Source organism: Triticum urartu, chromosome 4 (genome assembly GCF_003073215.2).
Source record: "Triticum urartu cultivar G1812 chromosome 4, Tu2.1, whole genome shotgun sequence".
In the NCBI taxonomy this organism is placed as follows: domain Eukaryota; kingdom Viridiplantae; phylum Streptophyta; class Magnoliopsida; order Poales; family Poaceae; genus Triticum; species Triticum urartu.
In genome coordinates this window covers 34,214,361-34,237,163 of record NC_053025.1, presented here as the reverse complement: position 1 = coordinate 34,237,163, position 22,803 = coordinate 34,214,361, and the positions used below count along the sequence as shown (strand labels likewise).

At 47.5% G+C, this 22,803-nt stretch overlaps 1 protein-coding gene across 2 annotated transcripts; it reads left to right on the top strand.

Moving 5' to 3' along the window:
- Window positions 1–13,967: 13,967 nt before the first annotated feature.
- On the top strand, window positions 13,968–22,561 carry LOC125550477 (hydroquinone glucosyltransferase-like). Of its 2 annotated transcripts, none has more exons than XM_048713479.1 (4): window positions 13,968–15,903; window positions 21,195–21,294; window positions 21,618–21,661; window positions 22,118–22,561. In XM_048713479.1, the coding sequence occupies exon 1, from the start codon at window positions 14,121–14,123 to the stop codon at window positions 15,576–15,578; it is 1,458 nt and encodes a 485-aa protein (XP_048569436.1). In that variant the 5' UTR covers window positions 13,968–14,120; the 3' UTR covers window positions 15,579–15,903; window positions 21,195–21,294; window positions 21,618–21,661; window positions 22,118–22,561. The 2 variants fall into 2 exon arrangements, with proteins under 2 accessions (XP_048569436.1, XP_048569435.1); XM_048713478.1 differs by having other exon boundaries at window positions 21,195–21,309.
- The last annotated feature ends 242 nt before the right edge of the window (window positions 22,562–22,803 follow it).

Here is a 22,803-nt window from a genome sequence, read left to right as displayed (position 1 = left end):
AGTCAACCCCTTGAACTTGTCGATAACCCTTAGCGACAAGCCGAGCTTTATAGATGGCCACATTACCATCCGCGTCTGTCTTCTTCTTAAAGATCCATTTATTTTCTATGGCTCGCCGCTCTATGGGCAAGTCAGTCAAAGTCCATACTTCGTTTTCATACATGGACCCTATCTCGGATTTCATGGCTTCCAGCCATTTGTCGGAATCCCCAAGATGATCATGAGCTAGGTCTATGCGTAGTTTCTATGCACGAGTAGAACACAAAGTAGTTGTGGGCGTTGATTTTGTTCAATATGCTTACCGTTACTAGTCCAATCTTGATTCGGTGGCATTGTGGGATGAAGCGGCCCGGACCGACCTTACACGTACTCTTTCGTGAGACTGGTTCCACCGACTGACATGCACTAGTTGCATAAGGTGGCTAGCGGGTGTCTGTCTCTCCCACTTTAGTCGGATCGGATTCGATGAAAAGGGTCCTTATGAAGGGTAAATAGCAATTGGCATATCACGTTGTGGTTTTTGCGTAGGTAAGAAACGTTCTTGCTAGAAACCCATAGCAGCCACGTAAAACATGCAAACAACAATTAGAGGACGTCTAACTTGTTTTTGCAGGGTATGCTATGTGATGTCATATGGCCAAAAGGATGTGATGAATGATATATGTGATGTATGATATTGATCATGTTCTTGTAATAGGAATCACGACTTGCATGTCGATGAGTATGACAACTGGCAGGAGCCATAGGAGTTGTCTTAATTTATTTATGACCTGCATGTCAACATAAACGTCATGTAATTACTTTAGTTTATTGCTAACCGTTAGCTGTAGTAGTAGAAGTAATAGTTGACGAGACAACTTCATGAAGACACGATGATAGAGATCATGATGATGGAGATCATGGTGTCATGCCGGTGACGATGATGATCATGGAGCCCCGAAGATGGAGATCAAGAGGAGCAAAGTGATGATGGCCATATCATGTCACTATTTGATTGCATGTGATGTTTATCATGTTTATGCATCTTGTTTACTTAGAACGACGGTAGTAAATAAGATGATCCCTCATAATAATTTCAATAAAGTGTTCCCCCTAACTGTGCACCGTTGCGACAGTTCGTTGTTTCGAAGCACCACGTGATGATCGGGTGTTAGATTCTAACGTTCACATACAACGGGTGTAAGACAGATTTACACACGCGAAACACTTAGGTTGACTTGACGAGCCTAGCATGTACAGACATGACCTCGGAACACAAGAGACCGAAAGGTCGAGCATGAGTCGTATGGTAGATACGATCAACATGAAGATGTTCACCGATGATGACTAGTCCGTCTCACGTGATGATCGGACACGGCCTAGTTGACTCGGATCATGTATCACTTAGATGACTAGAGGGATGTCTATCTAAGTGGGAGTTCATTGAATAATTTGATTAGATGAACTTAATTATCATGAAAATAGTCAAAAGGTCTTTGCAAATTATGTCGTAGCTCACGCTTTGGTTCTACTGTTTTAGATATGTTCCTAGAGAAAATTTAGTTGAGAGTTGACAGTAGCAATTATGCAGACTCGGTCTGTGAACTGAGGATTGTCCTCATTGCTGCACAGATGGGTTATGTCCTTAATGCACCGCTCAGTGTGTTGAACCTCGAGAATCGTCTGTAGATGTTGGGAAACATCTGACATACACGTTTTGATGACTATGTGATAGTTCAGTACGTAATACTAACGGTTTAGAATTGTGGCACCAAAGACGTTTTTGAAACGTCGCAGAACATATGAGATGTTCCAAAGACTGAAATTGGAATTTCAGACTAGTGCCCACGTCAAGAGGTATGAGACCTCTGACAAGTTTCTTAAGCCTGCAAACTAAGGGAGAAAAACTAAATCGTTGAGCATGTGCTTAGATTGTCTGAGTACTGCAATCGCTTGAATCGAGTGGGAGTTAATCTTCCAGATGAGATAGTGATGGTTCTCCATAGTCACTGCCACCAAGCTATTGGAGCTTCGTGATGAACTATAACATATCAGGGATAGACATGATGATCCTTGAGCAACTCGCGATGTTTGACACCACGAAAGTAGAAATCAAGTAGGAGCATCAATTGTTGATGGTTAAACCACTAGTTTCAAGAAGGGCAAGGGAAAGAAGGGATACTTCATGAGACGGCAAATTAGTTGCTGCTCTAGTGAAGAAACCCAAGGTTGAACCAAACCCGAGACTAAGTGCTTCTATAATGAGGGGAACGGTCACTGAAGCAGAACTACCCTAGATACTTGGTAGATGAGAAGGCTGGCAAGGTCGACAGAAGTATTTTGGATATACGTCATATTATTTTGTACTTTACTAGTACTCCTAGTAGCACCAGGGTAATAAATACCGGTTCGGTTGCTAAGCGTTAGTAACTTGAAATAAAAGGCTGCGGAGACTAGCTAAAGGTGAGATGACGATATGTGTTGGAAGTGTTTCCAAGGTTGATGTGATCAAACATCGCACGCTCCCTCTACCATCGGGATTGGTGTTAAACCGAAATAATTGTTATTTGGTGTTTGCGTTGAGCATAGACATGATTGGATTATGTTTATCGCCACACGGTTATTCATTTAAGGAGAATAATGGTTACTCTGTTTATTTGAATAATACCTTCAATGGTCTTGCACGTAAAATGAATGGTTTATTGAATCTCGATCGTAGTGATACACATGTTCATGCCAAAAGATATAAGATAGTAATGATAGTACCACGTACTTGTGGCACTGCCATTTGAGTCATGTTGGTATAAAACGCATGAAGAAGCTCCATGTTGATGGATCTTTGGACTCACTCGTTTTTGAAAAGATTGAGACATGCGAACCATGTCTATTGGTAGATATGCATGAAGAAACTCCATACAGATGGATCGTTTGGACTCACTTGATTTTGAATCACTTGAGACATGCAAATCATACCACATGGGCAAGATGACTGAAATGCCTCGTTTTCAGTAAGATGGAGCAAGAAAGCAACTTGTTGGAAGTAATACATTTTGATGTGTGCAGTCCAATGAGTGCTGAGGCACGCAGTGGATATCGTTATGTTCTTACTTCACAGATGATTTGAGTAGATGCTGAGTATATTTACTTGATGAAACACAAGTCTGAATTATTGAAAGGTTTAAGTGATTTCAGAGTGAAGTTGAAGATCGTCATGACAAGATGATAAAATGTCTATGATATGATCATAGAGATGAATATCTGAGTTACGAGTTTGGCACACAATTAATACATTGTGGAAATTGTTTCACAACTAATACCACCTGGACCACCATAGTGTGATGGTGTGTCCGAACATCACAACTGCACCCTATTGGATATGGTGCATACCATGATGTCTCTTATTGAATTACCACTATCGTTTATGGGTTAGGCATTAGAGACAACCGCACTCACTTTAAATAGGGCACCACACAATTCCGTTGAGACGACACCATATGAACTATGGTTTAGAGAAACCTAAGCTGTCGTTTCTTAAAAGCTTGGGGCTGCGATGCTTATGTGAAAAAGTTTCAGGCTGATAAGCTCGAACCCAAAGCGGATAAATGCATCTTCATAGAATACCCAAAAATAGTTGGGTATACCTCCTATTTCAGATCCGGAAGCAAAAGTGATTGTTTCTAGAAACGGGTCCTTTCTCGAGGAAAAGTTTCTCTCGAAAGAATTGAGTGGGAGGATGGTGGAGACTTGATGAGGTTATTGAACCGTCACTTCAACTAGTGTGTAGCAGGGCACAGGAAGTTGTTCCTGTGGCACCTACACCAATTTAAGTGGAAGCTTATGATAGTGATAATGAAAATTCGTATCAAGTCACTACCAAACCTCATAGGTCGACAAGGATGCATACTACTTCAGAGTGGTACGTAATCCTGTCTTGGAAGTCATGTTGCTAGACAACAATGAACCTATGAGCTATGGAGAAGTGATGGTGGGCCCAGATTCCGAAGAATGGCTCGAGGCCATAAAATCCGAGAGAGAATCCATGTATAAAAGAAAGTATAGACTTTGAAAGAACCACTTGATGGTTGTAAGGCTGTTGGGTGCAGATGGATTTTAAAAGGAAGGCAGACAATGATGGTACGTGTCACCATTAAGAAAGCTCGACTTGTCGTTAAGATGTTTCCCGACAAGTTCAAGGAGTTGACTACGATGAGACTTTCTCACTCGTAGCGATGCTAAGAGTCTGTTGGAATTATGTTAGCAGTTACTGCATTATTTATGAAATCTTGCAGATAGGATGTAAAAACATTGTTTCCTCGACATTTTTCTTGAGGAAAGGTTGTATGTGATACAACCAGAAGGTTTTGTCAATCCTGAAAGATGCTAACAAGTATGCAAAGCTCCAGCAATCCTTCTAAGGACTGGAGTAAGCATCTCAGAGTTGGAATGTACGCTTTGATGAGATGATCAAAGATTTTGGGTTTATATAAAGTTTATGAGAAACTTGTATTTCCAAAGAAGTGAGTGGGAGCATTATAGAATTTTTGATGAGTATATGTTGTTAACATATTCTTGATCAAAAATGATGTAGAATTTCTGGAAAGCATGCAGGGTTATTTGAAAAGTGTTTTTCAATGGAAAATCCGGGTTAAGCTACTTGAACATTGAGCATCAAGATCTATAAGGATAGATAAAAAACGCTTAATAGTACTTTCGAATGAATACATACCATGACAAGATTTTGAAGGAGTTCAAAATAGATCAGCAAAGAAGGAGTTCTTAGTTGTGTTACAAGGTGTGAATATTGAGTAAGACTCAAGACCTGACCACGGCAGAAGAGAGAGAAAGGACGAAGGTCGTCCCCGATGCTTTAGACATAGGCTCTACAGTATGCTATGTTGTGTACCACACCTGAAGTGTGCCTTGCCATGAGTCAGTCAAGGGGTACAAGAGTGATCCAGGAATGGATCACATGACAGCGGTCGAACTTATCCTTAGTAACTAGTGGACTAAGGAATTTTCTTGATTATGGAGGTGGTAAAAGAGTTCGTCGTAAAGGGTTACGTCGATGCAAACTTTGACTCTAATCTGGATGACTCTGAGTAGTAAACCGGATTCGTATAGTAGAGCAGTTATTTAGAATAGCTCCTTGTAGTGTGTGGTAGCTGCATCTACAAGATGACATAGAGATTTGTAAAGCACACATGGATCTGAAAGGTTCAGGCCCATTGACTAATAAACCTCTCTCACAAGCGATATATGAACAAACCCCATGGGTGTTGGATTCATTACAATGACATAGTGATGTGAACTAGATTATTGACTCTAGTGCAAGTGGGAGACTGTTGGAAATATGCCCTAGAGGCAATAATAAAATGGTTATTATTGTATTTCCTTGTTCATGATAATTGTCTATTGTTCATGCTATAATTGTATTAACCGGAAACCGTAATACATGTGTGAATACATAGACCACAACATGTCCCTAGTAAGCCTCTAGTTGACTAGCTCGTTGATCAGTAGATGGTCATGGTTTCCTGACCATGGACATTGGATGTCATTGATAACGGGATCACATCATTAGGAGAATGATGTGATGGACAAGACCCAATCCTAAGCCTAGCACAAGATCGTATAGTTCGTCTGCTATAGCTTTTCTAATGTCAAGTATCATTTCCTTAGACCATGAGATTGTGCAACTCCGGATACCGTAGGAATGCTTTGGGTGTACCAAACGCCACAACATAACTGGGTGGCTATAAAGGTGCACTACGGGTATCTCCGAAAGTGTCTGGCAAGAGGGTACAAAGGTAATCTAGGAGTAGATCACCAGATAGCGGTCTAAATTATCCTTAGAGGAATAAGGATATGTTTCTCGGTTATGGAGGTGATAAAGAGTTCGACGTAAGATTTACGTCGATGAAGCTTAACACCTATCCAGATAGCTCTGAGTAGAGATACCGGATACGTATAATGGAGCAACATTTTAGAATAGCTCCAAGTAGAACAGTTATTTGAAATGGCTCCAAATATAGCGTAGTAGCTGCATCTACAAGATGACATAGAGATTTGCGAAGTACATACGGATCTGAAAGATTCAGACCCGTTGACTATAACATCTCTCACAAGCATAACATGTTCAAACCCAGAACTCATCGAGTGTTAATCACATGGTAATGTGAACTAGATTATTGACTCTAGTAAACTCTTTGGGTGTTAGTCACATGGGGATGTGACCTTGAGTGTTAATCACATATCGATGTGAACTGGATTATTGACTCTAGTGCAAGTGGGAGACTGTTGGAAATATGCCCTAGAGGCAATAATAAATTAGTTATTATTATATTTCCTTGTTCATGATAATCGTTTATTATCCATGCTAGAATTGTATTGATAGGAAACTCAGATACATGTGTGGATACATAGACAACACCATGTCCCTAGTAAGCCTCTAGTTGACTAGCTCGTTGATCAATAGATGGTTACGGTTTCCTGACCATGGACATTGGATGTCATTGATAACGGGATCACATCATTAGGAGAATGATGTGATGGACAAAGACCCAATCCTAAGCCTAGCACAAGATCATGTAGTTCGTATGCTAAAGCTTTTCTAATGTCAAGTATCATTTCCTTAGACCATGAGATTGTGCAACTCCCAGATACCGTAGGAGTGCTTTGGGTGTGCCAAACGTCACAACGTAACTGGGTGGCTATAAAGGTACACTACAGGTATCTCCGAAAGTGTCTGTTGGGTTGGCACGAATCGAGACTGGGATTTGTCACTCCGTGTAAACGGAGAGGTATCTCTGGGCCCACTCGGTAGGACATCATCATAATGTGCACAATGTGACCAAGGAGTTGATCACGGGATGATGTGTTATAGAACGAGTAAAGAGACTTGCCGGTAACGAGATTGAACAAGGTATCGGGATACCGACGATCGAATCTCGGGCAAGTACTATACCGGTAGACAAAGGGAATTGTATACGGGATTGACTGAATCCTTGACATCGTGGTTCATCTGATGAGATCATCATGGAACATGTCGGAGACAACATGGGTATCCGGATCCCTCTGTTGGTTATTGACCAGAGAGATGTCTCGGTCATGTCTGCATTATTCCCGAGCCCGTAGGGTCTACACACTTAAGGTTCGATGACGCTAGGGTTATAGGAAAAGTATGTACGCGGTTACCGAATGTTGTTCGGAGTCCCGGATGAGATCCCGGACGTCACGAGGAGTTCCGAAATGGTCCGAAGGTGAAGATTGATATATTGGACGAAGGGTTTTGGAGTCCGGAAGTGTTCCGGAGGTACCGGGTGATGACCAGCATGACCGAAAGGTGTTTCGGGAGCCCCGGCAAGTGTTGGGGGCTTCATGGGCCAAGGGAAGGGGGCAAACCAGCCCACTAAGGAGTTGTGCGCCCCCCTCACCTATTCCCATGTGACCAGGGGGTTTGGGGCGCCCCATCTAGGGTTCCCACCTCCTGGCTTGGGGGCCAAGTCACCCAAGGGGGAGATCCCATCTGCCCTGGCCGCCGCCCCCCTAGGGGAAACCCTAGGGCGCCTCCCCTTGCCCTTGCCCCTATATATAGTGGAGGTTTTGGGGCTGCCCAACACATGAGTCTCTCTCTCCCAAGGTGCAGCCCTACCTCTCTCCCTCCTCGTCTCTCGTAGTGCTTGGCGAAGCCCTGCAAGAGTACTGCGCTCCTCCACCACCACCACGCCGTCGTGCTGCTGCTGGACGGAGTCTTCCCCAACCTCTCCCTCTCTCCTTGATGGATCAAGGCGCGGGAGACGTCACCGGGCTGCATGTGTGTTGAACGCGGAGGCGCCGTTGTTCGGCGCTTAGATCGGAATCAACCGCGATCTGAATCGCTACGAGTACGACTACCTCATCCGCGTTCTAGTAACGCTTCCGCTTAGCGATCTACAAGGGTATGTAGATGCACTCCCCTTCCCCTCGCTGCTAGATTACTCCATTGATTGATCTTGGTGATGCATAGAAAATTTTAAATTTCTGCTACGATCCCCAACATTATGTGCCCATAGATTTCATTGTTCTTGATATTGATTGCAATCCTACATGTCCTATTATTCTTGGTAGGCCTTTCCTTAGAACGATTGGTGCAATTATTGATATGAAAGAAGGGAATATTAGATTCCAATTTCCGTTAAGGAAGGGCATGGAACACTTTCCTAGAAATAAAATTAAACTACCTTATGAATCTATTATGAGAGCCACTTATGGATTGCATACCAAAGATGATAATACCCAGATCTATTCTTGTTTTTATGCCTAGCTAGGGGCGTTAAACGATAGTGCTTGTTGGGAGGCAACCCAATTTTATTTTTGTTTATTGCTTTTTGGTTCTGTTTAGTAATAAATAATTCATATATAATTACGATACTCGGAGTGACAAATCCTAATCTCGATCTATGCCAACCCAACAAACACCTTCAAAGATACCTGTAGAGCATCTTTATAATCACCCAGTTATGTTGTGACGTTTGATAGCACACAAGGTATTCCTCCGGTATCCGGGAGTTGCATAATCTCATAGTCGAAGGAATATGTATTTGGCATGAAGAAAGCAATAGAAATAAAACTGAACGATCAATATGCTAAGCTAACAGATGGGTCTTGTCCATCACATCATTCTCCTAATGATGTGATCCCATTAATCAAATGACAACACATGTCTATGGTTAGGAAACTTAACCATCTTTGATCAACGATCTAGTCTAGTAGAGGCTTACAAGGGACACAATGTTTTGTCTATGTATCCACACATGTATCAAGTTTCCGGTTAATACAATTCTAGCATGAATAATAAACGTTTATCATGATATAAGGAAATATAAAATAACAACTTTATTATTGCCTCTAGGGCATATTTCCTTCATCTCCTCCTACTCATCGTCCTCCAGAATGATGGTGGTCGGTGCCACCACAATGGCCGGTTGGTCATGAAGAGCCCTAACAAACCTGCACTTAGCCCACCTGGATCTTTGACCAGGATCATCCCACTCGGCATGATCCATCTCCTAGCGCAGTATGCCCACTGATATAACGCCTTTGGTTGGGTCATGTATGAGCATCTTCAACTCCTCCGCCGTGGCCTTCATCACCGTAATGTCTGCCTCTTTATGCATGTCGTCAATGTTGTTGAACTGAGTGCACACCTCCATGGTCTTCGCGAACTTGGTGCAGTCATCGAGCAAGCACCCAAGGAGGAATGTCCAACATCCAATGTCGTTGGGGAAGGTGCTGAGACTGGAGTTCATGGCGATGAAAAGGTGGTGAGACAGAGAGATGAAGTCGTGGAAGATGAGACAATACAAGAGAGAGAGAGAGAAAGACAGAGATGGTTGGAAGAGGTAGTGGAGTGTGGTGGTGGATAAATAGGGACTTTGGAGTAGGTGGGTGGGATGAGTGAATGATGATCTTTGATCAACATGTATGGTAATGGTGGTCAAACAATTCTCCATTCCTCATTGATCTTACGCATATGTATGTCGCACTTGTCCTTTAATTGACCTTCATTCATATTGTTCATAATCCAGATCAACCAGGCTGCTTCGGGGACCTCCAAGGACAAGGAGGTGGTTGTTGATGAAATAAAGGGCAAGGCTTCATCACTCTAGGTAGGATTTTCTTTGCTTCTTTCTGCACCTCGGTTTGTGGCGCAATTTTTTGCATCAAGCCACAGACCAACGTCAATGAGATGTGCGAATGCGGTGGCGCCAACATCGGCAAAATCATCGGGTTTAGCACTTGGAAGGGGATTTCGTCAAGATTTACAAAATCTGGCAGGAGGAATTGTTATAATACCAGATGTAGGACTTGAAGATCCAACCTGGACCGGGATCGTCACCCTCCCCCCCCCCCCAGTCCTACTCAGGAGCACTCATGGAAGCCAAAGAGTTGTGCTCTGCAGGAGTCTGCCATGCTTACCAGGCTTGCCGAGAAAATAGTCAAGCTATCCGACGAAGGTACGAGGTTGGTGGATGTCAAGCTCATGGTTCTAAGCCGCTCCAAGACATGGTTTATCGATGTGGTAGTACGATGACGTGGAGGACGCCACTCGGACCACCCTAAGGGAAATGTTCTCGTTGATGTTCAAGGGCAAGGTCGCCAACTTCCCGAACAAGCCGCACGATGCAGGATTTTCCAGCATCACGCCAATGCAGGGGTAAGCACTTCTCTTTATTCCTTTCATCTACTGATTTTTTGTGTGTGTGAGAGGTAGGGGTGTGTGGGGGGGGGGGGGGGGGGGGGGGGGGCCTTTCTTTCATCTAATGATGATACTTGCTTCTATGTCATTGACAATTTGCTCATCGTGGTAGGCATGAAGGGCGTGGGCAGCCGGCCTCACGACTGGAAGATCCCCAGCCTGCGAGGCGGGTGCCGCTCCGGTCTGAGGACACCTCGAAGACCACCAAGCGCGGTCGAGGTGCCGCCCTCAAGATCTACCTTAACGATGATGACGAGGTCAACCTTGACAAGTGACGACAAAGACACCCCCGGAGAGGGCGACTCATCGGCACCTCGGTCTCTGGTGCCACCGGGCAAGACCCGCTCGAGGATGCAGGGTGGGAAAAAAAGCCAAAAGGTGCTTCAAGACAAGGCTCCGGTGCTAACCGTAGCGCACGTCTCCACCATCCCCGCCCGAGATTATTTCCACAAGTACTTTAACAGTGACGTTTTCTCTACTATACTTTGTTGGAAAACTGGGAAGAAAGACATTGACAGGCTGATCGGATGCTGAAGGGACGAGGTGTCGTGCAACAACCGGCCGCGCCCACGGTGCCATTGGAGCAGCACAGTTAGGCTAGCGATCGATGGGGTCGTTGAACAGTGCCTCACATCGTACTGCACGTCGTTGATAGTCACAGGCTAAGAATTGGCTCGGCCGCTCACGTGACAGTGAAACAAAGAATAATTTTACCGCATATAAAGTGGTCTTCCACTCCGAGTCGTGATAACCATGTGTAGGCATTTCTTCCGTTTATTTATTCAATCTATCTACGTGTAAAATCTAAAAAGACATTGACGGATTGATTTCTTTATCGCGGTCGCTATTTACTGAATCTTTTCAGCCGCATCAGTCAGATTCTTCTTTTTTAGCTTAACGTTTAATTTATTCGAACATCTCCACTAGGGATCTCGTCTGACACTACATGCAAAATGATGTCTGAAGGCCTATGTGATTAGAAGTGGGCGTGTGTGCTGCCCGAAAGCCGCAAAGCTTCACATGTTTGTCTTTGATTTATAAGAGAAAGTATCATCTGGACCGCGTCGTGGACCAATACAAATATGCGTTGGGTGGCTTCCACGGTCTAGACAGCGCGATTCAGACGGATGCGGGTGATTTGAAGGTCGGCGTTGGAGATGCCAAAGGACATTGAAGGTAGCAAAAGAACAACTAGGTCCATATAAATCATCTAACGACGAATGCAAGCACTATAGCAAATCGAAGATGCGTCACCGTCATTTTATCTTTCTTACCGGAGCCAGCAAACGTTGTTGTAATATACAATTAAAAAGTCGTCGGAGTAAGACCCCATAAAACCAGCACACAAGAGCAGCAACTATCGCTAGTGAAGAGCCGTAAATCAAAAGAATTAAACATGTGAACACATGAACAAAAAACTGGATTCAAACACATCAACCAAAGACCACCATCAATCGAATCCCACAAGATCCGACCGGGGCGATGTTGGTACGGCGAAGGGAACGGTCATGGTAGGTCGGGCAGCGAGTTGGATGTGGCAACACCGCCCGTTGCAGGAGCTGTTGGTGGTGGCGACAGAAGGGTGGTGCTGCCAGAGAGAAAAAAAGAAAGCTAAAGGAAGAAGAATGATGCTGCTCCATTGGCTACAGATCGAACAATTGAGTAAAAGGCGACTGGCAATTTTATTCCAAGGACCATGAATTGTTCGTCCCTTTGTTGGCGCGGATTTTGGGTCTCTGGTGTCAATGGAGCCTAATTGAGAACTACTCCATTCATTCGAAAATACTTGTCAAGGAAATGGCTAAAAATAAATGTATCTATAACTAAGATATGATTAAGATATGTTTAAATACGTCTATTTTTTTGACAAGTATTACAGAGAGAGTAATAATTAAAAATTGCAAAGTACCTAATAAAATTCTTCAAACTTTTGAAGACAAATACGATCACATACAGTACCCATGTGGAAAAAATCGTGAATGAATGCCTTTCATCGTATTCTGATGAGAAAAGAATCAACCGTACATCAACATTCTCAAAATAGGCTTTCATCTCGCTTTATATATAAAAGCAACACCCGAAAAAGTAGAGGGCTGAACGATATAAGATGGTGAGGTAGCCTTCTTATAAAGCCGATCCTGAGATAACCGACACACGCAGAACGCACGCGACTACGCTACCAACAACGAGCACCGGAAGACCTAAACATCACCATGCTACGACCTATCACACCTAAGCTCCACGACAACACCCTTAAGAGGGAGAATGACGCAGAGCGTCGCTGTTGTCGAGTACACACCAAACAAAGATCCTCATCTGGAGCCCTGACACGGAAAGAAGAACCCACAACGACGTCTTCAAGAAGAACGCATCACCCACGGGTGTCGCCGTCACTGGCGCCAAGGCACAGAGCTTTCGCTCCGCAACTCAACTGTGCCACCACGAGGCCGCCAGGAGGAACGTGACAATGCCAGATCCCCAAATCCGGATCGGAGCACCGCCCTTCCAAGAGAGGACACGCCCGGGCTACCCGCTGCAACACCTCCTGATGCCCACACAACACGAGAGGAGCGCCGCCACCACCGCAATAATGCCCGCCGAAGAGCAACCATCCAAACCACCATCCGGGACCGCCGCCCCGGTATCCTTGTCGCGAGATATCGTATGCCACTCACATCACAACTCACCGAACCACGTTAGGAAGAGCGACAACACTCCATCCACTCCTAGCCCGGCATCAGTCCCTGAGTCTAGGTAGGCGTTTACATCATAGGAGGCACCCACCCTGCGTCCCCAGCCACCCGGTGGACTGGGGGACATGACTCTGAAGCTGGCGATGGCCGCTAGCGAGCCAAGCCCTTGGTCAGGCGAGCTTACACGACGCCATGTCCGTCGTCACCGGCGCCGATCCGCGCATCGACACAACGATAACACGACCACCACCACCGAGCACCATACCCACGAGAGGAGCACGAGCACCACTCACGAGCACATCCCAGGTCAAGCCCGACCTCTCCTACATGGAGCACAAGCTCTGATCCGCCCCGGGCCCCGAATTGGCCAACGTGAGCACGAACCCTAGATCTGAACCTACCCATCGGTCCAAACCCAAGAGAAGGAGGCCACCACCACCACGCCGCACTGCCTTCATCACACCATGCAAGATGCACAACGCACACCGCCGCATACCACCCACCAGGGAGCCTAGAAGGACCCACTCCACCACCCTGTGCCACCAGATGTCCTCCCGACGACAGATCCGGCCGAAGCTGGCGGACCCCTCCAGGCTGGCGACAGATCCGACAGTACATAAACATTACTATTCACTCTTTTTGTACTCACAATTTTGTTTCCTTTTTTTGCCCCGAAGTCGACTGAAGTTATTCCTTCGCGGGGACCTTTTATACAAGTACACCATTCAGTCCTTTTTAGTCTTATATAAGTTTTGTCTGAAGTCAAAATATCTCTATTTTGACCAAACTTATAGAAAAATATATCGACATTCACAATGCCAAATCAATATTGTTAGATTCATTATGAAGTGTAGTATATATATTTGGTATTGTAAATGTTGATATTTTTTAATACAAATTTGGTCAAAGTTTATAAAGTTTGACTTGACACAAATTTAATATGCGGAGTAAAAAGGACAAGAGGGACTGTAACACTAGATCAAGTTTGTTTCAAAAAAAAATCAGTTTTTTTTACTTTTTCTTAAACCATTTGTTTAAGGTGAAATTTCAAATTATTTGTTGATGCCTTGGGAGCCCCTTTGTTCCTTTGTTCGCTAAGTATAATTACATGCACATCACATGCGGCTCATGTTTAACTAGACCAGATGCTTGTGTGATTAACAAACCGGTCGCTCACATCTTGCCACCGGTGCTACTAAGTAGTACTAACGATGGGGTCGTTCACGAACGCCGGCTCCGCGCCAGCCCCATCCGCGGCGAGGCCGCACGTCGTGCTGCTGGCCAGTCCCGGCGCCGGCCACCTCATACCGCTGGCCGAGCTTGCGCGGCGGCTCGTGGAGCACCACGGCTTCGCAGCCACGATCGTCACCTTCAGCGGCCTCTCCGACTCAGAAGCCCTCCCCAGCGGCATCCTTGACTCCGTCTCCACCGTTGCGCTCCCTGCCGTCAAGATCGACGACCTCCCCGCCGACGCCCTCCGCGGCAGCCTGCTCGTGGAGCTTATTCAGCGCTCCCTCCCAAGCCTCGGCACCCTGCTCCGCTCCATGGGCTCCACCACCCCGCTCGCCGCGCTGGTGCCGGATTTCTTCTGCTCCGCGGCGCTGCCCCTCGCCGTCGAGCTCGGCGTCCCGTGCTACGTCTTCGTCCCCAGCAGCCTCACCATGATCTACCTGATGCGCCGCATCGTGGAGCTCCACGACGACGCGGCCCCTGGCGAATACCGCAACCTCCCGGAGCCTCTCGAGATCCCCGGGGGCTTGTCGCTGCGCCGCGCAGAGCTTCCGGTCCCGTATCGCGACTGTAACGGGCTGGCTTACGCGCAACTGCTCCGGGGAGGCCGGCGATACCGCCGTGCCGACGGTTTGTTGATGAACACCTTCTACGAGATGGAACCTGCCATGGTGGAAGAGTTCAGGCAGGCGGCGGAGCAAGGCACGTTCCCACCGGCGTTCCCCGTGGGGCCGTTCGTCCGGTCAAACTCCGACGAGGAAACCGGCGCGTCGGCCATCCTAGAGTGGCTGGACCGCCAGCCGGCAAGGTCGGTGGTGTACGTCGCGTTCGGAAGCGGCGGAGCGCTGTCTGTGGAGCAGACGGCCGAGCTCGCCGCCGGGCTAGAGGCGAGCAGCCAGAGGTTCCTCTGGGTGGTGCGGATGCCGAGCCTGGATGGCCGCACGTGTGTCTTCGGGACCGGCGACGACGACGACGACCCGTTGGCGTGGCTTCCCGAGGGCTTCCTGGAGAGGACGAGGGGCAGGGGCCTCGCCGTGCCGGCCTGGGTGCCGCAGGTGCGCGTCCTGTCCCACCCGGCGACGGCGATCTTCGTGTCGCACTGCGGGTGGAACTCGGCGCTGGAGAGCGCGGCGTCCGGCGTGCCGATGGTCGCGTGGCCGCTTTACGCGGAGCAGAGGATGAACGCCGCTCTGCTGGAAGGGGCCCTCGGGGTGGCGCTGCGGCCGAGGGCGCGAGAGGACGGCGGCGCCGTGGCGCGCGAGGAAGTCGCGGCCGCGGTGAACGAGCTCATGGAGGGGGAGAATGGACTCGTCGTGCGGCGCCGGGCCGAGGACCTGCAGCGAGCGGCGGCACGCGCGTGGTCGCCGGATGGTTCGTCCCGCCGGGCGCTGGAGGATGTCGCCGCCAAGTCGAGGGCGGCGCTTGGCGCGGGCAGTTGAGGCACGTACACTCGTGACTGCACCAACTGCGCATGGCACCCCCCTGCCAGTTCAATTCGAATTTTATTAGTAACCAGTAATAATCCTGATGATTTTCGCCTCGCTATGCACCCACCCCTCTCCTCCGCGAGAACAAGATCCACGGCGGCCGGAGCCCAAGATCCACCTTCAAGCCCCAACCACCGCTCCCCTGCCGATGCTGCATCTCTCCTGCAGCTACTGGCATCCCCGCCGGCCGGCCTATCCTCGGCGTCCCCTTGCCTGCGTAAAGATGCGGACCTGGTGGAGATCCCCTCTCCAGATCTCCCCTCGGCCACCATTTTGGGTACGATTCAAAGCCGTATCCCGCCCGCGGCAGTGGAATCTTGCCCTGCTTCGGCTCCGGCCGCACAGCCCAGGCTGCGCTCGCTGATCGTCGCGCCTGACGGTTGGGCTGCGCCCTCCTCGGTGGGTTGCGCCCTCCTCGGTGGGTTGCTGCGCCGCGCCTCGCCTCCATTCCATTATTGTGGCACCAGAGGGTGGGTTGCTGCCTGATGCCGCTCTGCCTGCCGCGGCTGGGCAGCAGCCTGCTACTGGATCCGGCGATGCTGCTGCCGAGGATAGCTCCCTTGGATGGCAACAAGTGCGCTCCAGGAAGGAGAAGCGCAATCCGCAGGCCCCCGTTTTGGGAGATCCGCGGCAGGGGCGACAGGGCCGGCGTGCTCCGCCCTCTGATCCCATGGCTTTGAAGCAGCATCTCGCGTTTAAGGCTAGACTCCGCGGCAAATGTTTTCGCTGCCTGTCAAAGCGCCATCGCCTTGCTGACTGCCGTGAACCTCTCCGCTGCATCCGGTGCAAGGGCATTGGCCACTTTGCGCGTACTTGCTCTGCTTCCCTCCCCCAGCCACCACCCCCGCCCGCTCGCAAGCCATCCGAGCCCTCCGCCCTCCCCCCGCCGGCAGGCATCTTCAGGCTCCTACTCCGCCGTCCCGGCTGGCTCTGTCCACCGTTCTGCGGCACGCTGTTCGGCCCAACCAGTTAGTCCAGTGCGGGGAGACCAGCCTGCTCTCTCTGCTGCCCGTGATGCGCCTGTCTCGATGGCCTCCCCACAACTGCAGTTCCAAGCCCCCTCCTTCACGCATGCTGCTTCGGTGCCAGGGCTGCCTTCAGGCTTAGCTGTTTCAGGCTGCTGGAAGAACTTTGAGATCGGTGAGGCAAGCGGTGCTGCGCCTTACTTGCAGCGACACTCCAACCTTTCCCCTCTGCTGCTTCTGGACAGAACCACGGGCTGGGTTGTGAGTCCGCCACTGCAGCTTGGCACGCATCTACCGAGGCTGTATTCAGCTCCTTTGGGGACCTTGGGATGTCCATGTGCTCCTTTTCTGAGGAGGACAGGAAGGAGCTAGGGGGAACGTTGCTTCAAGGCGCAGTTGCGCTGCCTGCCCAAGGTACAAGAGGAGGCACACCATCTCTGATGTAGTGCTTAAGGAATTCTCCATCACGGCCCTTGTTAAACCTCTGTATGGATGCCCATGGACAATCTCCACTGTGTATGGACCTCATGATGATCAAAGGAGAGCCAGCTTCCTGTTAGAGCTGCAGGAGATAGCTAATTCAGTAAGCACCCCATGGCTAGTCTTAGGCGACTTTAACCTCATAACCTCGGCGGCAGACAAGAACAATCCTAACGTGGATCGGCGATGGATGCTTCGCTTTCGGAATGCCCTGCACACCTCAAGTCTGACGAACAATCTCCGCCGAGGTTGACCTGATCGGACGGCGGTACACTTGGTCCAACGAACAATCTCCGCCAACGTTGGTCCGTCTGGACCGTGCATTCTGCACTGTGGATTGGGAGCTCAAATTTCGGGCAGCTAAACTTCTCCCTCAGTCTTCTTCCATTTCGGATCATTGCCCGCTGCTCCTAGTGAATGAGGGGATGATAAAAAAACAGAGAAGGTTCCAGTTTGAGTTATATTGGCAACACATCCATGGGTTCCAGGAGGTGGTGACTGTGGCTTGGAATAGTGTGCAAGGATCTAATGATCCGATTAGCTCGTTTAATATTAAGCTTAGGACCATTGCGCGTGCGCTTACTGTCTGGAGCAGGACAAAAATTGGAAACCTACAACTCCTGTTCGCGGCAGCGCAGGAGCTTATTCTGCGATTAGAATCTGCTCAAGATGAGAGATCCTTGACTAATCATGAGTCAGCAATTCGTTCACTTCTGAAGTCTCGATGTCTTGGCCTTGCAGTCCTGCTCAGAATTAAGCAACGCCAAAGAGTTAAAGTATCTTGGCTAAAGGATTCTATGTCCAGTTCCAAGATGTTCTTCATCAAGGCTAATTCTCGGGCAAAGAGGAATGCTATCCACTCCATGCTAAACTCCAATGGTGTGCTGCTTAGTGACCAGGAGGGCATAGCATTTCAGGACGGTTCTGGGCACTCCGAGTGAAACATCATCGGCATTCTGTTGGGATTTCCTCAAATTTAACCCAACAAATCTGCAAGATCTAGAACAAAATTTTTCCTTGGAGGAAATAAAGGAGGCGATCTGGGACATGCCAGCGGACAAAGCTCCGGGGCCCGATGGGTTCTCGGGAGCATTTTACCGTGTTTGTTGGGACACAATCAAAGACGACCTTCTGTGTGTCTTCCAGCGACTGTTCAATCTCAATGCTCGATCGCTCCATAAGATAAATGATGCGCTGATTGTACTGATTCCAAAGAAGAAGGACCCGATGGGGATCGGCGACTACCGTCCCATCAGCTTAATTCACAGTCTTATGAAGATCATCATGAAGGTCCTCTCAAGAAGATTAGCACCGTGGCTGCCAGCTCTCATCTCTAAATGCCAGAGCGCGTTCATTAATGATCGTTGCATCCAGGAAAACTTCATCTATGTCCAACACCTTGCGAAGCACTTCCACCGGGCTCATCTCCCGGCGATACTGCTAAAGCTCGATCTGGCGAAGGCCTTTGACTCCATTTCCTGGCCTTACATTTTGGACTGCCTACGAGCCATGGGATTTGGGGCGCGATGGCGTGAATGGATTGCCCTTATCTTATCATCCTCTTCTTCTATGGTTATGGTTAATGGCATACCATCAGTAAGAATTTGGCACAAGTGCGGCGCTCGCCAGGGTGACCCGCTGTCCCCTTTCCTATTCATCCTCGCAATGGAGCCCTTGCACCGAATTTTTGACCTGGCAACCGAGCATGGGCTGCTCTCGAAGCTGCGAGGGCGAGCGGCCACAATGAGAACCTCATTATATGCGGATGACCTGGCGCTCTTTGTCAACCCTTCGCAGGATGATATGAGGATGGTGAGACACATTCTGGACATCTTCCAAAAGGTAACAGGTCTGTGGACTAATTTCGCAAAGAGTGTTGCCTTGCCAATACGTTGCGATGAAGTGGACCTGGAGCACGTGCTGCTGCCGCTGGGCGTGCCCACGGGCACGTTCCCCTGTACCTTCCTCGGGGTGACTCTATCCATTAGAAAACTTCAGAAGATTCACTACATCAACATAATGACCAAGCTCGATTCCAGGATGGCTGGTTGGAAGGGAAAGCTGATGTCTAAAGGGGACAGATTACTTCTTGCAAGAGCAGTCCTACAGTCCTTGCCAGTGTACATGTTCTCTTCGCAAAAACCCCCAAAATGGCTTCTAAAATGGTTCGCTCAGCGAACACGGGCTTGGTTCTGGTGCGCTGAGGAGAAATGCAATGGTGGCCAATGCAGAGTGCGCTGGGATATGGTATGTCGCCCGAAACACTTAGGAAGCCTTGGACTCCAGGACATGGAAAAATTCGCACGAGCTCTCCGGATGAGATGGATTTGGCTAAGATGGACCGCTGCTAAGATCCCAATAATTGGCACGTACGGACCCTGTGACGACGAAGACTTCGCGCTATTTGCAAGTGCTACGAGAGTGACAATTGGAGATGGGAAGACTGCGCTTTTTTGGAAAGATGCCTGACTGAATGGCATGGTGCCCAGGGACATTGCTCCCGCTCTATTCAGCGCGGCCTCTCGAAAAGAACGCACTGTCTATGACGCACTATCAACGAACAATTGGCTGCATGATCTGGAGCGAAACTGGAAAGATGATATGATCCAAGAACTCATCAACCTATCTAGTTTGCTTGACCATACAGAGCTTAACCCACTTGTAGAAGACCACATTACCTGGAAGTTAACAAATGATGGTGCTTACTCCGCCAGATCGGCCTACCTCCTCCAGTTTGAAGGAATGATCAAATCTCCTATATACAACAGTGTCTGGCGTGGATGGGCTCCTGCCAAATGCAAGATCTTCCTATGGATGGCCTTGCAGCGCAAGATTCTTACGGCGGACGTGCTATTGTTGAGAGGTTGGGACAATAACTATTTTTGCCCTCTCTGCATGCGCTGCCTTGAAACGGCCGCACACCTATTCTCAGAGTGCTCATGGTCCAGACGAGTCTGGGACTATATGGCCACGACTGCAAACATTCCTTCTTTTAAGTCTTCTCAGTGGAGCGTGGATGCAACGCTCCATGAATGGCTACAAGAGCTTACACCCCAGGACACTGATACAACGCGTAGAAGAGGTACGCAGGCGCTGGCAATGCTAATCTGCTGGGAATTTTGGCTCGAGCGAAACCGACGAATTTTCCACCAGCAAGAACTACCGCTGCCAACGCTGGTCAACCGAATTAGGGATGAAGCAGCAATCTGGAAACTCGCTGGATGCCCAATCCCATTTGACCCAGGCTGAGCACTATTTATAAACTCGTCGCGATGTTGTATGGCAAAGCCAACAACGGTTGTATTTTTATTTTTCTCACTTGGTCTCCGACCTGACGTTGTTTTCGGCCATCGGCCTTTCTTCTTCTTAATGGAATCACAGCAGCTCTCCTGCTGTCTTTCAAAAAAAAGTAATAATCCTGATAACCGGCAGACTTCTTTCGGTCCATAACTCCCAACACACAGGCATGAATAATGTGTGACGAGAGGAAAATGTGCTAAAACTCGATGTCCATGTGAATTAGGCCAAATACGCGCTGAGACATTTGAAAAGAAGACGAGTGGTTGTATTCGGCTCTTATAAAACTGACAAAGGCCACAATTTAGCCAACCCTTTCCTTAAAGGCGATCGGTGGTCCAAACTCTGCATCGAAGTGGAGTCACGTAAAAAACACTTCGTGCAGGTCTGACGTCCTAGCCGTAGAGGAACCACGTCAATACATCTCGAATTTGGTGGTTAAACTCTACCGTGGTGACAAAGATCCTGTAGCCTGTAGGGGAGGGGTGGTGGTGGTGGTGGGGGGGGGGGGGGGGGGGGGGGGGGGGGGGGGGGGGGGGGGGGGGGGGGTACGTGCTTGTGTTTTAATGGACATCTCCTTTGGGCCTTTTTTAGTTTCTCTAATAATTAGCTAAGAGACTTCAGTGAGTGAGAATTTTTTGGTCCCTCCCTTTTTCTGTGTTTTTTGGAGTTTTGCTTTGTGGTGAGAGGAGGATAGAGATACTCAACAGGGGCCGCCCTCTTCCTCGTCCGAACAAGATCCCCAAGAGCCTGTACCCACTTGTATGTACTCTGCACATGTGAACTCGACATGTTGTCTGAACTGAAGCTTAAACTGTATGTGCAGGAGAAGAGCTCGATGAGCTGCACGGCCTCACGCATGACGAGCAAGAGGCCCAGGGAGGAGGAGGAGTTTGTTTACAGTAGGAAGATTGGCTTATGACCTGGTGCATACCTGCATGGTATTTTCAGTAGAGATGATTCAAAATCAAATCAGCTGTTTGTTAACGTGGTGTTGCCTGCTGCGGTTTTACTATATTGTGAATTTGTGATTGTGTGCAAAGGGGACACATGTTCAACTAATTAGATCAGTTTCTTAACTATAACGTGTTATTGGGAATAAACACAGATCAATTGTCAGCACAAGAAATGTGGGATGCATTAAAAGTCATTGATGTTATTGTTATAATGTTTAATCTTAAAAAAGTATACCTACTCTCTCACATGGTTACTGATACGCAATTTTTGTTTGCCTCTTCTCGTGCTGCAGGATGGAACTGGAACCAAACTTGGTAGTTGAAATAATTCTCTGCCGTAAGTTGCATATCCTAAACAGTAATTTATGACATTTCGTTTTCGTCCTTATGACTTATCCTTAATAGGTTTTTATCTTAGAGCCGGAAATAATATACCCAATTCATATGCAACAAATACACACGAAATATATGAATACTAATGAAGGCCATGTGTCTTTCTTATTTCATGCACTCTATGCCCAGTTACCTACTTAAGAGTTTCAGTTTGTTGCATAATTCTCGTGCCACTGAAATATGTAATGTGAAACCCGCTCCCATCTGCTCTCATTGTATAAGAGTGTAACTTTTTATATAACCAGAACCCTTCCAGGTGTTAGATTTATAGTTAATTACTACTTAGTTCAGGATGTTCCCACATTTTTCTTGGGTACAATTAATAATTTTCATGCTTTATGCAGGTTTGGAGATGACATGTACTAAAATCTAATTATTTTCTCTTGTCGTTCTTTTGTAGTTAATTCATGGAGGACCCTACATCTAAAGGTAACAGAGCAGTTTATATCATAATTCCATTGCTGGATTTCTAGAAGAATGAAAAAGGGAGAAATGGTTGTTTCATTTGGTGTGCGGATCTGGTTTAAAGTGTGTGTGCTTATATCTGGAAGATCTTGGTTGCAAAAGTATATTAGGAAGATCTTGGTTGCAAAAGTGATCAGATATACTCCTCGGTACCAAAATATAAGACGTATTCTTCAGTTCAATTGAATTGCAAAAATGTCTTGTATTTTCATACGGAGGGAGTAATAGTCAACACAACCAGATTGGTTCTGTAATTAAATGCCTATGATCTTGTAATTCTGAATCAAATAGTTTGATTACACAAAGAATGATATTTACTTTGTGTAAGATCTTGTAATTCTGAACCAGTTAATTCTGAATCAAATATTTTTTTCTACTATTCTATATGTAATAAATAGAGCACAAAGAATGATATTTTCTTTGTCAGCATATATAGGTCTTAAGTAGCAAATCTGGGCATTATACATAGTTTTACTTTGCTTTGGATTTCAATTAACTTGGAATCGAGGGAGAAGTTATGCTCTCTGTAATTTTAGCCTAACAGGTAATTCTTATCCGTTCGAATATGGTATGGTATTTTTTTACTTAATTAGTTTGGCGTTTCCTGTAGGCGAAAGTTCT